Source organism: Natator depressus, chromosome 23, assembly GCF_965152275.1.
Source record: "Natator depressus isolate rNatDep1 chromosome 23, rNatDep2.hap1, whole genome shotgun sequence".
NCBI classification, from domain to species: domain Eukaryota; kingdom Metazoa; phylum Chordata; order Testudines; family Cheloniidae; genus Natator; species Natator depressus.
In genome coordinates, this window is record NC_134256.1 from 16,695,828 (window position 1) to 16,712,203 (window position 16,376).

Below are 16,376 nucleotides of genomic sequence, written 5' to 3' on the forward strand. Positions count from 1 at the left end.
GGAGACATGGACTCCTTCACCACCCCCGTGAGAACTTCGGACTTTGTTTTAGCCCCGAGGGCCTTTGGACTTGTATGGAGAAAGCGAGAGTTCTGAGGAGGACCCTTTGGCCCAGCCGTTGATGGACACACCGGAAACCGACCCCGAAACCCGGCTGCTTGTGAGGCACCACGATGAGCGTGATGGCCTCTTGTTGTCCACCCCCCGAGAGGTGGAAGGTGATCACGGCTTGGGGGAGTTACGGGCGGACAAGGTGAATGAAAAAGACGTGGCTCAGGTAAATGAATGTTTAAGAAGTGACGGTCGGGGTGGGGGTGTGTAATGGGGGTGGGGGTGGGGGGGGGGGGCTAGGAACCAGGGATTGTGTAAATCAAAAACCAAGCAGTGGTGTGCTTACGCTGTTTCTTTTTTGAAAAAAAAAATCTCTCAACAGCTCGATGATGCCTTTCTAGAGGACCCGGAGACTCTGGACAGCGTTGCACCAAGCAGCGAAGATGAACCGGGCCCACCTTGTTTTTGCTCAACGCCAATACAAAATGTTGAAGAGGACTCCGAGGATGACGGCTATGAGGAGTTTAGGAGGAGGCTAGGCATGGAACTGACTGAGCCAGTGCCACGTCGTGAGCGTAACAAAGTCACAAACAAACAAAAGTTATTCCTCCCCGCAAAGTCAGAGAAGATGAGCGACGGTGGGTTTTACATTACTTTGCCCAGCAACGCCAGCTCTGCAGTTTTTCCCCAAAACACCAGCTCGAACTTTACAATACGGCTAATTAAGCCCTTGGATCTCCCGGGTGCCTGGGAGGTGGGGTTAGTGGAAATACAACACCCGCACAGCTGGAACACTATCAACGAAGACACCCCTTTTGAAGTCACCTTTGGAGATATGGCATGGAGTTTCATCCTACGACGAGGTTATTACGCGTCCATACCCGAATTACTGGATCATATGAACAGTATCATAGCTCGTCACCCCGGACCGCCTGAGATGGTCATGAACTATGACCCTGTGGGTAGAAAAATTAGACTTAAATCCGCCGCTTTTACTTATATGTTTTCTACCAGCGGGGAGCTAGCTAACATTCTGGGCTTGGGCCCCAAACACAGCGTCCAAAAATTCCCTTTCTCGGCAGACATTACAGGGGGTTTTAATTCCTTGTATCTGTACACGGATATCGTAGAACATCAGTTTGTGGGGGATTTTTCTGTTCCCCTGTTACGTTGTGTCCCCGTCCAAGGAAGGAACAACGAGTTTGTCACCATCACCTACGATAAACCTCATTACGTCCCTATCAGTAAACACCACATCGACACAATTACCATTGAAATAAAGACAGATCAGAACAAAAGCGTCTCATTTCGCTTTGGCAAGGTGATCATCAAGCTACACCTGCGCCCCCGGAGAGAGCGAGTTTTCTAAAAAAGCAAAACAGTATTATGGCGATCCTAAAAAATTACGGCGACCCCAACGTCTACAGAAACTATTACAAAGCCCAGGCGGGATACGCCCTTCCCGGATACCATGGGGCCCCCGTGATGTATGGGGCAGGCGTGGGTGGAATATTCCGTAGCCTCTTTCGAAAAGCCGTACCGCTTTTGAGGAGGGGGCTAGAGATTATTAAACCCCACGTAAAAACCGCCGCTCAAAACATAGCTAAAGACGTGGTAGGTCACGTCTCCCGCGCTGTTCTGGAGAAGGTGGGGAACACAGCTTCACAGGAAGGATCGGGGCTGATGTACATTAAAAGGAGGAAGAAGAGAAAGAGAAATGCGTCATACCCGCGACGCGCAGGTCCCCCGAAACCCTTTAAAAGAAGGGCTTTGACCCGCAGGGTCGGCCATAAGCGAAAGTCCAAGAGGAAGCCTGGGTGAAAGAGGAAACACTCGCCGGCTGATACGAGAGATATATTTTAATCAACATGGCTTTCGTTCACTGCGGGTCTGAAGAATGCACCAAATCCGAACTAGACTTGTTCCAAATAGCCCCTACGCAGACCAGCATTGAGAAAAGCATCTACATCGAGGTGCCACCTCTGTCGGCCGTTACGGAGTCTGCCCCCATTGACTTCTTTATAGCAGGGAATGGCGTAGATTATATGGATTTAAACAACACACTGCTGTACCTGTGTTGCAAGATTGTAAAAGGAGACGGAACTGAATTCGCCGCGGACGCCGAGATGGGCCTGGTGAATTACCCAGTGGCCTCTATTTTTAGTCAGCTGGATGTCACGCTGGGAGACCGCCTTGTAAGCCAAAGCAACGACTGTTACCCTTACAGGGCCTTTATAGAATCGGTGCTCAATTACAGCAACGACACCCTCGCCACGCAATTTTCCGCTGGCCTCTTTTACAAAGACACTGCCGGACAACAGGAAGACATAGACTTGGATGGCGAGAATCTAGGGTTTGTGAGGCGTGCAAAGCTGACCGCTCAAAGCAGAACAGTAGAGCTTCTGGGTCATCTACACAGCGACCTGTTTTTCAAGAAAAACTATTGTTGAACGGAGTGGATGTGAAAATTAAACTGACGCGCAGTAAAGATCCTTTCTGTTTAATGGGCAGCGGAACCGAAGGCTTTAAACTGCGCATTCTATCAGCATCCCTTTTGTGAAGAAAATACGTGTGGCCCCGAGCGTTCGTCTCGGGCACGCCGAGGCCCTGCTTACCGCTAATGCCAAATACCCCGTGGACCGTGTGGGAATGAAAGTGTTTAGCATCCCTGCGGGCAGCAGGGTCAGTAACCAGAAGAACCTGTTCTTGGGACAGTTGCCCAAAATGCTTGTCCTGGGGTTCGTGGATAACGATGCCTTTAGCGGAAGTTACGCTAAAAATCCCTTTCATTTTAAGCATTACGATATTAATTTTGTGGCCTTGTATGTGGATGGTGAGCAGATACCGACCAAGCCTCTGCAACCAGACTTCGAGGCAGGACGCTGCGTGAGAGAATACATGAATCTGGTACAGACGGCCGGTAAACACATGAAAGATCGTTCTCTGTTAATCGACCGTGAGGAGTTTGCACAGGGTTACACCATGTTTGCCTTTGACCTGTCCCCCGACCAGGAATGCGCCGATCACTATTCCCTGATTAAAACCGGGAACCTGAGAGCAGAAATTCGTTTTGGGAAGGCTTTAACCATTACCGTCAATATGATCGTGTATGGGGTTTTTGACAACGTCATAGAGATAAATCAGAGGAGAAATGTTCTGTTTGACTACATGTGAACATGGACACCGTGCAGCTCTCACGTGTCTTATCAACAGACCCTTACACGAAAAAGAATTTCTTAGACGTGTTTCCCTGCGATTGGCTCCCTGGCGGCAAGCTGTCTCAGAGACCTCTAGGTTTGGAGGTCTACACACATCCACACAGCCGACCGGGTGAACACTGGCTTGCCGTGTATCTGGTGGAGCGTAACCTTGGAGAGTTTTTTGACTCATACGGGCATCCCCTGAACAGTGTGCTCTTTCCTAAAAGCATTATGAAATTTTTAAACAAAAATGCCACAGACATTGTGTTTCACAACAGACAATTACAAGACCCCAGCTCCGTTGCCTGCGGCTATCACTGCGTGTTTTTCTTACACCATCGTAGCAAGGGTTTATCTTTTGACCGGATTTTAAAATTGTATTCTAATGACTTAGTGCAAAACGACCGGATGGTGATGAATTTTGTAAAAAATAAATTTAAATACTTGGCCATGCCTAGCCTTGCTCAAAGCATGTTTCAACAAGCCCAGACATGCGTATCTTGCAACGATTTTCATAGTCATGTTACCCAATAAAGCACCCCAGGTGGGGAGTTTAAAGACAATCGATGTTTGGCGTGGTTTTTAAAAAAAAAAAACAAAACACAATGACCCAATTCAGAAATGTTTTATTTAAAGCAAAACATTACCAGTTTAAAAAAAAAATAGAGTGTGAAAAAGATCACAAACTGAGCCATTCGGCTCTTTTAGCCAATTTTCGTTTTTTAGATGGCAAAAAAGGGGTCACTGTTTCTTGGTCAACACCGGTGTCGGCGATTGAGGCCTTGAGGCGTTCCAAAAGATCTCTGTTGGTCGCGTTGCCCATGATGGAAGATGGCATGTTCAGTTCCGCCATGGCATTCATAAACACATCCCATCTTTTAGGTACATGTCTGCTAGGAACAGAGCGCGTCTGGGTGACGGCCCTGACTAAGTCGAGCATGTTAGAACCATTAACCACAGAGCCTTTGTACACAAAAGACCCTTTATCGGTCCATGAAGAAATGTTTTTATCTTGGCCCAGCTTATTTAGCAATACTGATGCATTTTTCTTATAACGCTTATTCACATTATCCAACACCTCCTGAGCAACAGAGTCTGAGGTCTTTGGTGTTTCGGAGGGTTTGGCAGTCACACTCTGTTCCTGTTCTGGTAGAAACAGACTTAGTTTTCCTTTGTCCACATCGCTCTGCTTCACATACGTTAGGTACCTTTGAAGCACGGTGCTGTAAAGTTTAGCCTTTTCATATTCACCTAAGTCAGTTCTTTGAAGAACAGATTTCATTTCAGCATCCAGTAAGCGAGTTGCAGTCGTTCTGATATTTTCCTCTGCCGGAGGGGGAGCACTTAATTGCTCCAACTGCCGGCTGGGCACCAGGTACATTTTTTCTGCATACTCCATTATCGATTAGTTAAAAGCCCCGTTATCAGAGGGATAGCAAAACTTAACAGGGGTCCTATAAACCCCCCAGACTGCTTCACCAGACGCTTCTTTCTTTTAAGTGAAACCCTTTTATTACACAAAGTTTTTATAAGCGTGTGTTTCTTTTTCAGCACACGCACTTGCTTCGGTGTTAAAGGTATGTTTCCTTTTAAGGTGTTGAGCGCTATTTCTGAGATGGCTGCTACTAGATCGTCAGAGGCCGAGCACAGTATAGCCCTCCTTTGCTGTGGGGACGATTTGCTAAGTAATTTTAAAAGGCCCAGGTTTCTTTTCACGCAGCTAGACATGTTTTCAGGCAGCAACCCCGGCTGCTAAAAAGGGACCTGCCAATAATTCATCTCTTTTTATACCGGGCTGTTGTTCTTTTTAAAGTATAAACTGCCGGCCAGTCTGGAGGGAAAAGACCAGTTCTTAGCCTATAAGCTTCTGGTGTGGAAGCATTTAAATCCACCACCAGGTAGCCATAAGGCCTTTTGGTAGCATCCTCAAAAGCTTCAAGAAAGAACTGAGCTTTGCCGGGGTACATTTGCCGAGCGAGTGTAGCAATTTGTAATCTGTCCCTGGGGTTTTTGAACAGAACCATGTATTTTGTGTTTAGGTTAATAGTGCGACTCTTTTTTCCCTGGCAAAATACGTTCTGAACTATATACATAATGCTCAGGTTCCTGTGATGCACGTACTTGGTAAAGGCTTTCTCGATTTCATCGCTTTCACAAGCGGAGTTCATCAGATCGTCTATGATAATCATGTTCACTTTATTGGTAGGAAACAAACGGTCATCGTCAAAAGCATCAGGCAGACCCTCCACAAAATTGATAAAGGGGTATTTACAGAGCAGTTCTTTATACAAGGGTTGCCAACAACTGTAACACCACACAATATTCTCAGGCGTAACAGACAATGTTTGTTTGGCATTATCCAATACATTTTTTATAAAGTAACTTTTCCCGCAGTTGCTAGGCCCCGCGAGAATTGCAGAAAAGGGGTGTCTCCACCTCGTATCCATTTTTCAAAAACCGTAGGGCAGGGTTTTAAACCCTTCTCCTAGGACCCTCTTGTTGTAAACGACTTTCTGTGTTTTTTTAAGGGTTTTTGTCTCTATTTGCCACTGATTTTTGTTTCTTACAATAGAGGGTTGCTGCACCTTTATCTTTTTTGAGGGGTTCTCTCGCAGACCCGTGCAATAGTCCAGGACTAGATCTTTCAAACTGTCAAAGTTGATCTTTTCACAGTTTGCTACGTTCAGGGTAATACCTTTGACCTTCATACAAGCCTTTCCTCCCGACAGTTTGTACCCGTATGTTTTTGGGCCTGCCGACACAAACTCGGTGATGTGTTCATCTGGTGGGATCTCGCTCGTGAGGTCCCCTAAATAATCCCCCAGAGGGGGATTCCAGGCCCCCTCCCTTTTCACAAATATCACAGAGTCAGTGTCGTGGTACAGGCACCGCTCTTGCAATCCGTCTAGGAGGTTGTATAGTTCGAAGCGGGCATAAGCGGTGGTGAAACAGGCTATGAAAACATTGGTGTCAAGGTTCCTCCCCCACTCTGAACTCTAGGGTACAGATGTGGGGACCTGCATGAAAAACCTTCTAAGCTTATCTTTACCAGCTTAGGTCAAAACTTCCCCAAGGTACAAAATATTCCACCCTTTTGTCCTTGGATTGGCCGCTACCACCACCAAACAAATACTGGTTACTGGGGAAGAGCTGTTTGGACACGTCTTTCCCCCCAAAATACTTCCCAAAAACCTTGCACCCTACTTCCTGGACAAGGTTTGGTAAAAAGCCTCACCAATTTGCCTAGGTGACTACAGACCCAGACCCTTGGATCTTAAGAACAATGAACAATCCTCCCAACACTTGCACCCTCCCTTTCCTGGGAAATGTTGGATAAAAAGCCTCACCAATTTGCATAGGTGACCACAGACCCAAACCCCTGGATCTGAGAACAATGAAAAAGCATTCAGTTTTCTTACAAGAAGACTTTTAATAAAAATAGAATTAGAAATAAGAAATCCCCCCTGTAAAATCAGGATGGTAAATACCTTACAGGGTAATTAGATTCAAAATATAGAGAACCCCTCTAGGCAAAAACCTTAAGTTACAAAAAAGATACACAGACAGAAATAGTTATTCTATTCAGCACAATTCTTTTCTCAGCCATTTAAAGAAATCATAATCTAACACGTACCTAGCTAGATTACTTACTAAAAGTTCTAAGGCTTCATTCCTGGTCTATCCCCAGCAAAGACAAAATATAGACAGACACACAAACCCTTTGTTTCTCTCCCTCCTACCAGCTTTTGAAAGTATCTTGTCTCCTCATTGGTCATTTTGGTCAGGTGCCAGCGAGGTTACCTTTAGCTTCTTAACCCTTTACAGGTGAGAGGAGATTTCCTCTGGCCAGGAGGGAATTTAAAGGGGTTTACCCTTCCCTTTCTATTTATGACACGCCCCCCAAATCTCAGCTAGGGTGAAACACTGGCTGGGATTTCTTCCTGGAGCTCTAGGAAAACAGAGTTAATAAGACACATGCATCTCTAAATATGCTACCAAGTACATAAAGACTAACAATATTTTCCACATCTCAAGGACGATTTTAACCAGTTGAGTCTGGGAAACTTTCACGTGAGAGTGTATCAGCCACTTTGTTAGAAGCTCCTGAGATGTGTTGGATGTCGAAATCAAAATCTTGGAGAGCTAAACTCCACTGAAGAAGTTTTTTGTTATTTTCTTTGACGGTGTGAAGCCACTTCAGTGCAGCATGGTCGGTTTGCAGGTGGAAACGCCGTCCCCAAACATATGGGCGTAGCTTTTCCAGAGCGTAGACAATGGCGTAACATTCTTTTTCAGTGATTGACCAGTTGCTTTCCCTCTCAGACAGTTTTTTGCTGAGGAACACTACAGGGTGGAATTCTTGATCAGGTCCTTTCTGCATTAAAACTGCTCCCACACCACGCTCGGACGCATCTGTGGTTACTAGGAACGGTTTGTCAAAGTCTGGGGCCCTTAGTACAGGGTCAGACATGAGGGTCGCTTTTAGCTTGTTAAAGGCCTTCTGACACTTTTCGGTCCACTGAACAGCATTTGGCTGTTTCTTTTTGGTTAGGTCTGTCAGTGGGGCGGCGATTTGGCTGTAGTGCAGTACAAATCGTCTGTAATAACCGGCCAAGCCTAAGAAGGATTGAACCTGTTTCTTTGACTTTGGGACAGGCCACTTTTGGATAGCATCCACTTTGGCCTGTAGGGGGCTGATAGTTCCTTGACCCACCTGGTGTCCAAGGTAAGTCACTCTGTTTAGGCCTATTTGACACTTCTTAGCCTTAACAGTTAGTCCTGCCTCCCTTATGCGCTCAAGGACTTTTTGTAGATGTTCCAGGTGGTCTGCCCAGGAATCCGAAAATATGGCCACATCGTCAAGGTAGGCGACTGCATATTCTCCTAATCCCGCTAGGAGACCATCTACAAGTCTTTGGAAGGTGGCGGGTGCATTTCGCAGCCCGAAAGGGAGTACATTAAATTCATACAGCCCGAGATGTGTGGTGAAGGCTGACCTTTCCTTGGCAGATTCATCTAGCGGTACCTGCCAGTACCCCTTGGTTAAGTCCAAGGTAGAGATGAACTGGGCCCGTCCCAGTTTCTCTAATAGTTCATCTGTGCGTGGTATTGGATAGTTGTCTGGGCGAGTTACAGCATTTAGCTTATGGTAGTCCACGCAAAAACGTATTTCCCCATCTGGTTTGGGAACTAGAACCACTGGAGATGCCCATGCACTTTCAGAGGGGCGGATTACACCCATCTGTAACATATCCCGGATCTCCCGTTCTATAGCAGTTCTAGCTTGAGGAGACACCCGGTAAGGTTGGACTCTAATTGGGCGAGCATTACCTGTGTCAATGGAGTGATATGCCCGTTCAGTCAGTCCTGGGGTGGCTGAGAACGTTGGCGCGTAGCTAGTGCACAGCTCCTGGATCTGCTGTCGCTGCATACGCCCAAGGGTCATGGAGAGGTTCACCTCTTCCACACCACCAGCACATTTCCCTTCGTAGTAGACACCTTCAGGCCACTCAGCGTCGTCTCCTCCCTGGGCTGTAAACTGACAAACCTTTAATTCTCTGGAATAAAAGGGCTTTAGAGAATTAATATGGTACACTTTAGGCTTTCGGTTGGAGGTGGGGAATGCTATGAGATAATTAACAGCTCCCAGGCGCTCCTGGACCGTGAACGGCCCTTCCCACGATGCTTCCATTTTATGGGCCTGGAGCGCCTTTAAGACCATGACCTGGTCCCCTACTTTGAAGGAACGCTCTCTGGCATGTTTATCATACCAGGCTTTTTGCTCTTTTTGAGCATCCTGTAAGTTTTCTTTAGCAAGGGCTAAAGAGGTTCGGAGGGTGTTTTGTAGGTTGGTTACAAAGTCCAGAATGTTAGTTCCTGGAGAAGGTGTAAATCCCTCCCATTGCTGCTTCACCAACTGCAATGGCCCCTTAACCTCACGGCCATATACAAGTTCAAATGGGGAAAACCCTAAACTGGGGTGTGGTACAGCTCTGTAGGCAAAGAGCAACTGCTGCAACACTAGGTCCCAATCATTGGAGTGCTCATTTACGAATTTACGTATCATGGCCCCCAAAGTTCCATTAAACTTCTCCACCATGCCATTTGTTTGATGGTGGTAAGGAGTGGCAACCAAGTGATTTACCCCATGAGCTTCCCAAAGGTTTTTCATAGTTCCTGCCAGGAAATTAGTCCCTGCATCTGTGAGGATGTCGGAGGGCCAACCTACCCTGGCAAAAATGTCTGCTAGTGCCTGGCACACACTGTTAGCCCTGGTGTTGCTTAGAGCTACTGCTTCCGGCCATCGGGTGGCAAAATCCATGAAAGTCAGTATGTACTGCTTTCCTCTGGGTGTCTTTTTCGGAAAAGGACCCAGAATATCCACAGCTACTCGCTGAAATGGAACTTCAATGATGGGGAGTGGCTGGAGAGGGGCTTTGACCTGGTCTTGGGGCTTTACCACTCTTTGGCACACCTCACAAGACTGGACATAGGTAGAAACATCCTTGCCCATTCCCTCCCAGTGGAATGACCCCCCCAAACGGTCTTTGGTCCTGTTCACCCCAGCATGGCCACTAGGGTGATCATGGGCTAAGCTCAAGAGCTTGGCCCGGTATTTAGTTGGAACTACCAACTGTCTCTGAGGATGCCAGTCTTCCTGGTGTCCACCAGAAAGAGTTTCCTTGTATAAAAGTCCTCTTTCTACAACAAACCTGGATCGATTAGAAGAGCTGAGAGGCGGTGGGTTGCTCTGTGCCGCCGTCCAAGCTCTCTGGAGGCTTTCATCTGCTTCCTGTTCGGTCTGGAACTGTTCCCTTGATGCTGGAGACATCAGTTCCTCATTGGATTGTGGACCTAGGCTTGGTCCCTCTGGAAGTGATATAGGGGATGGAGCTGTTTCTGTTGACTGTGAACCGCTCTCCGCTGGTGCACTATGTTGGGATTCAGGCTCCGGCTGAGCCTCTTGTGTAGGGTTATTGGCTGCTACCAGTTCAGGGTCGGTGGGGCCCTCTGATGTTGAGGTTGCAAGTACTGGATTCAGTGCTGGCAATGGGTCTGGTGTTGGTTGTTCGGCTGGTTCCGGTTCTGGGACTGGTTCCGTCTGGGTCTCTGGGACTGGATCCACTACTGCTGTTGCAGACATTGGTCTGGGGTCCGGGTCCATCACCTCTGACCGGGTCCTGATAGAAGTTTCCGGAACAGAGCTAGGCCTCACGGCTTGTTTAGCCTGGCTGCGGGTGACCGTTCCCACCCTCTTGGCCTGCTTCACATGATTGGCCAAGTCTTCCCCCAACAGCATGGGGATGGGATAATCATCATAGACTGCAAAAGTCCACGTTCCTGACCAGCCCTTGTACTGGACAGGCAACTTGGCTGTAGGCAAATCGAAAGAGTTGGACTTGAAGGGTTGAATTGTCACTTGGATCTCTGGGTTGATTAACTTGGGGTCCACTAAGGAAGCATGGATAGCTGACACTTGTGCTCTGGTGTCCCTCCACGCGGTGACCTTCTTCCCGCCCACACTCACAGTTTCCCTCCGCTCCAAGGGTATCTGGGAGGTATCTGGGCCTGTGGACCTCTGGTGTGATTCCGGTGCAATGAACTGTAATCTGTTGGGGTTCTTGGGGCAGTTGGCCTTTACATGCCCCAGCTCGTTACATTTAAAACATCGTCCAGCTGACGGGTCACTGGGGCGAGGAGGGTTGCTGGAGAACGGGGTGGTGGGACGATAAGGGGTCTGGAGGGTTCTTTGGGAGGTAGGTGGGGCTTTGGGCGGCCCCCGGTAATAGGGTGTGGCCTGGGGTTGTCCCTTCTGGTCTCCGCTCCAACTGCGACCAGTTTTTTTCTTCTCTGCCACCTCCACCCATCTGGCTCCAATCTCTCCTGCCTCGATTACAGTTTTGGGCTTCCCATCTAGGATGTATCTTTCTATTTCCTCAGGAACACCCTCTAAGAATTGTTCCATTTGCATTAGGAAGGGCAAATTTACTGGAGACTCACCACTTGCTCCTGATATCCAGGCATCCCAATGTTTCACAATGTGGTAGGCATGTCGGGTAAATGACACGTCTGGTTTCCACCTTAGGGCTCTGAACCTCCGACGAGACTGCTCGGGTGTTATCCCCATTCTGACTCTTGCCTTGGATTTAAACAGTTCATACTTGTTCATGTGTTCTTTAGGCATTTCAGCTGCTACCTCAGCTAAGGGTCCACTGAGCTGTGGCCTCAGCTCTACCATGTATTGGTCAGTAGAGATGTTGTACCCAAGGCAGGCCCTTTCGAAGTTTTCTAGGAAGGCCTCAGTATCATCGCCTGCCTTGTAGGTGGGGAACTTTCTGGGATGGGAAGTGGTACTTGGAGAAGGATTGCTAGGGTTTGTTGGGATATTCTGCTGAGCCTTTATCTTCCCTATCTCCTCCACATACTTCCTCTCTTTTTCCTTCTCCTCCAGTTCTTTGTCCCTTGCTTCCATAGCTCTCCTGTGAGCAGCCGCTTGGTGTTGTTCTGCCTCTTTTGCTGCCTCTTTCGCTGCCTCCCTTTCTTGTTCCTTCTCCTCCTTCTTCAGCCGCATGAGTTCTATCTGTCTTTCATGTTCCCTTTGTCTTTCCTCAGCCTGAAATCTGGCTAATTCCAGCTGTAGTCGAGCCGCGGATTTGGTCATTCTAACCTCTCTGTTTTTAACTAACTTTACACCCAAAGTTTAGAAATAAACAAACAAAACTTGGCTGTAAAATTTTGCTGTGCTGTAATAGAATACCTATTCTCTGATAGTGATTGTCAGCCTACAGAAAAAGACAATTCCCTTGTCTCTGCTCTGGGCCCAAATCAAAGCAAAAAACTTCCAACTACTTGGAAACCTGTTTACCCCGCCCAAAGAAAAAACAAGTTTCCTTTTTAAACTTGTGCTCCTTGTAAAAACTCAAAATCCAAAAAAAAAAACCCTGCCACTTTTGTCTCCAGGCAAATGGGTAGAACACCCCCCCTTCTATTTACTTTTAGGGAAAAAAAAAACTCTGGGTTGGAAGACTGTGAATTTCCCTGCAGGAGTTAAGTACCCTGCCTCCAGGCAAAGAAAACCTGCAATTCACAAAGATAATCCCCTTTTGTCTCTGCTTGGCCACAAAGCAGAGAAAAAAACAAGCTGCTTTCAGTTTCAGCTGCTTCTGGACTTCCTTTCCAAAGGAAAGAGAAAAAAATCTCCTTTTTAAAAATCTGTATTTCTAGTTCAAAAAAATCTCAACTGGATCTCAAAATGATTTCAGGTTAATCCCACCACTCTGCCACCATGTCAAGGTTCCTCCCCCACTCTGAACTCTAGGGTACAGATGTGGGGACCTGCATGAAAAACCTCCTAAGCTTATCTTTACCAGCTTAGGTCAAAACTTCCCCAAGGTACAAAATATTCCACCCTTTTGTCCTTGGATTGGCCACTACCACCACCAAACAAATACTGGTTACTGGGGAAGAGCTGTTTGGACACGTCTTTCCCCCCAAAATACTTCCTAAAAACCTTGCACCCTACTTCCTGGACAAGGTTTGGTAAAAAGCCTCACCAATTTGCCTAGGTGACTACAGACCCAGACCCTTGGATCTTAAGAACAATGAACAATCCTCCCAACACTTGCACCCTCCCTTTCCTGGGAAATGTTGGATAAAAAGCCTCACCAATTTGCATAGGTGACCACAGACCCAAACCCCTGGATCTGAGAACAATGAAAAAGCATTCAGTTTTCTTACAAGAAGACTTTTAATAAAAATAGAATTAGAAATAAGAAATCCCCCCTGTAAAATCAGGATGGTAAATACCTTACAGGGTAATTAGATTCAAAACATAGAGAACCCCTCTAGGCAAAAACCTTAAGTTACAAAAAAGATACACAGACAGAAATAGTTATTCTATTCAGCACAATTCTTTTCTCAGCCATTTAAAGAAATCATAATCTAACACGTACCTAGCTAGATTACTTACTAAAAGTTCTAAGGCTTCATTCCTGGTCTATCCCCGGCAAAGACAAAATATAGACAGACACACAAACCCTTTGTTTCTCTCCCTCCTCCCAGCTTTTGAAAGTATCTTGTCTCCTCATTGGTCATTTTGGTCAGGTGCCAGCGAGGTTACCTTTAGCTTCTTAACCCTTTACAAGTGAGAGGAGATTTCCTCTGGCCAGGAGGGAATTTAAAGGGGTTTACCCTTCCCTTTCTATTTATGACAATTGGTATTGCCAGAGATAGAATAACGGTCTTTTGCGTGCTTCCAAGATACGCACGCTGTTTCATCGTCGATAAACTCACAGGATGAAACCTCGTAGTTGGGGGAAAATAGGTACTGAAAGAGTTCGTCGGGGTCTCTCACGATGCTGGTATTGGGTAGGTTGGTTCTTTGGCCGAATTTACCCCACAGAGAATTTAAAAACAGTTTAGCAATTTGGCGTTTAGCGGGGTTTAGCCTGATCTCGTGTCGGCGTAAAAGCACGCCTTCTTTCTGGTAGAAATCGTTAACGTACTTATTTTGTTTGTCTTCGTCTGTGCACCAGCTGGGATACCCTGAAGCCTCTTGTTTCTGGCGGAGGTGTAATTTTATGTACTCCGAAAAGAGTTTATCAGATTTTTCATTAAAATGCCAGATTTCATAGATTTTAGCCACCACGTACCCCTTCGCTATGGCTGCGTTCAATTCCACAGTGCACCAAGTCCCCAGGATGGCCCTCTCCTCGTCAGTGTGGGTGCACGTCTCCCGCTGCACGGTTTCCGCGCAGGTTCGGCATAGCGGGAACATAAGCTTGCCGCCCACTCTGACAGGTAACAATGGGAAAAAGAGGCCTCGTGGGGGGTACACTTTAACTTTTGCAATTCCAAAATAATTTGCAAGGGGTCCAAATTTGTCATAAACTGTATCGGGGTGCCCGATAGGGTAGTCTTTCGTTTTGTTTACAAAAGGGTACAAGCTGGTAAAATCATAATAGTGGATTTCTTCCCCGGGCTTAGGTTTATAATATAGACGGATGGCGTTCGTCCTCCCCCCAAAAAGAGCATCCCTAGGCATGAGAGGCTGGGGTACTGGGCTCGGTTTAAAAAGCTCGCAAGCTCCCTGTCTGTTTCTTTCATCACCACCCACTCGTGCTCCCAAAGAGTCCTCACTACAAAACCAAGCCGTTTTAGATAGTCAGTCTTGAGCTGCGTCTTGTAATAAAGAAACCCAAAAGTTGTACCCATCATAGGGTTTTGTGCTTTTTCACAATGACAGGCGACACAGCCGTGAAAAAAACACCCATTAAACTCAAAGGCTGTGTGTACCCCGTCAATATTGGCATAACCGTCTAAAAAGTAGGGGCCTACCTGTAGTTCCCCACCCTGTAAAGCGTGCCGTATTTGTATATGTTCTTTTTGAGAGATATACAACAGCCACTGGATAGATGGGGTCGAATATCTCTTTTTCTGTCTGTGATAGTTGTCTGGAGGGAGAAGAACTACCGTGTTAGGCTCCAAAAACATAAACCTGTACATAGCCATGCAGACGGATGCCAGCGTTATGTACCGGAACGGATCTATACACAGTTTTATCTCAGTGAATTTACCGGGTTCTCTCTCTACTAGATCGACCTTCTCCGTCATATTCATAATTTCTTTTCTGTATAGGATACAAGCCTGTCTCAAAATTTTTACATCCTGCTGGCAGTAATACGCAAGCTCTTTCTGCAGGTCAAAAGTCTCAGAGCTGTGGTCTTGATACCAGTCGAGAAACTCTGCTTTTTCCCTGGGCATCATGCTTTCTACACCGTAGTGCTCCACACCGGGCATAGGCCCCACATAATTTTGATTTTCTAAAGTGTTAAAAAAATGTGGAAAATACCCCTTGCAACCTTCAAACCCCATCGCCTGTGGGAGCTTGCTAAGCTTCATGGGCAAGAAGTTTAAAGAGTCTATAAAACGAATGCCAAGGGCCTTAACTTCCACACACATTAGTTTACTGCCCTGAGTGATCAGTTCTATGCACATCTTTTCCTTCAGTAACTGTCTAACACAGAAATACGCATCATAACCTTTGGAATTGTGTGCTAGGAACGTGTAGTCCCGGAACTCTTTGCCAATAAAGGTCTTAACAAACATAGAAAGACATTCGTCACCCTTAAATTCCCAGGATTTTTCCGGCTTTAGGGACATTGCAAAAATATAATTGGGAGTGTGCAACCCAGTCTCCTGCATGCATTCAAAATCATAAAAAATATACTTTTCTGATGATTCGGGCTTTCTAAGGCTGTCCATAAAACAGAGGTGAATGTCTACATCTCCAACGATCAAACCCTGACACTGCTTACAGCACCTCCCTTTACACCTGTGCTGCTTGTCCACGTACACCTGACACTTACCGCACAAAGTTTTAGACAGGCATTCAACTTGGTTTTTTGACGCACAGTTGACATGTCTGTCTAAACACTCTTTGGACCGACAATACAGTTTACAGCTAGGACACCTCAGCTGCACACCCACGTTGTGAGAACATGTTGCGCTCAAGCAGAGACGGCAACGATACCCGCAAGAATGGTCGTGACTGTACACCGTGTGGCAAAACTCACAGTAATTTTTTGCTCCGAACAACTTTTTCACATCCAGAACCCCATTGTAATGTTCATTGTGCAACAGGATGAAATAAGTCTTAGGGTACACGGGGCCCCCCGTTTTAAAAAAACCCCAGCCACCTTTCACCGCATACAGCACCACCTGTATGTTAACTCCTAAATGCTGTTCAAACTTTGCTACATCAGTGAGCATAACCTTTTTTTGATCTGACCACCCCAGTTTCTCATGCAACTTTCTCGCCTCTGCTAACAATTCTGCATCTGTAGGTTTATGACCGGCCATGACAGCCAAGAGCCCTCCCGCAAAACATAGATTGGTACCGGTGTAAGTCAGGTCTACTAAACATTGTCTCTTTTTATGAATAATCTGACTACTAAGGATAGAATTTAAAACTCTTCGAGCGCCCCCACCCCTATTTTTTACAACTGTCACAACAAGGCGCAACGTCCCATCGAAATGCAATTCTCTATTGCTCTGAAGCAGCTTTGAGGTCTGGTTCAAGAAATCCTCAGCGGACAGCTCATCCCTAGTTCTTCTGACTGAAAA

The 16,376-nt window shown here is 46.5% G+C and overlaps 1 protein-coding gene across 1 annotated transcript in view; it reads right to left on the bottom strand.

The window, feature by feature from the left end:
* The window catches only part of LOC141976840 (uncharacterized), a 48,880-nt gene extending 36,774 nt beyond the window's left edge, over positions 1-12,106 (bottom strand). Inside the window, exons 1-2 of the mRNA XM_074938005.1 lie at positions 11,253-12,106; positions 9,965-10,625 (exon numbers count right to left, since the gene is read on the bottom strand). Coding sequence (XP_074794106.1) covers positions 9,965-10,625; positions 11,253-11,913 — 1,322 coding nt within the window. The 5' untranslated portion in view covers positions 11,914-12,106. The remainder of the gene's footprint in view (positions 1-9,964; positions 10,626-11,252) is intronic.
* Between the last annotated feature and the right edge of the window lie 4,270 nt (positions 12,107-16,376).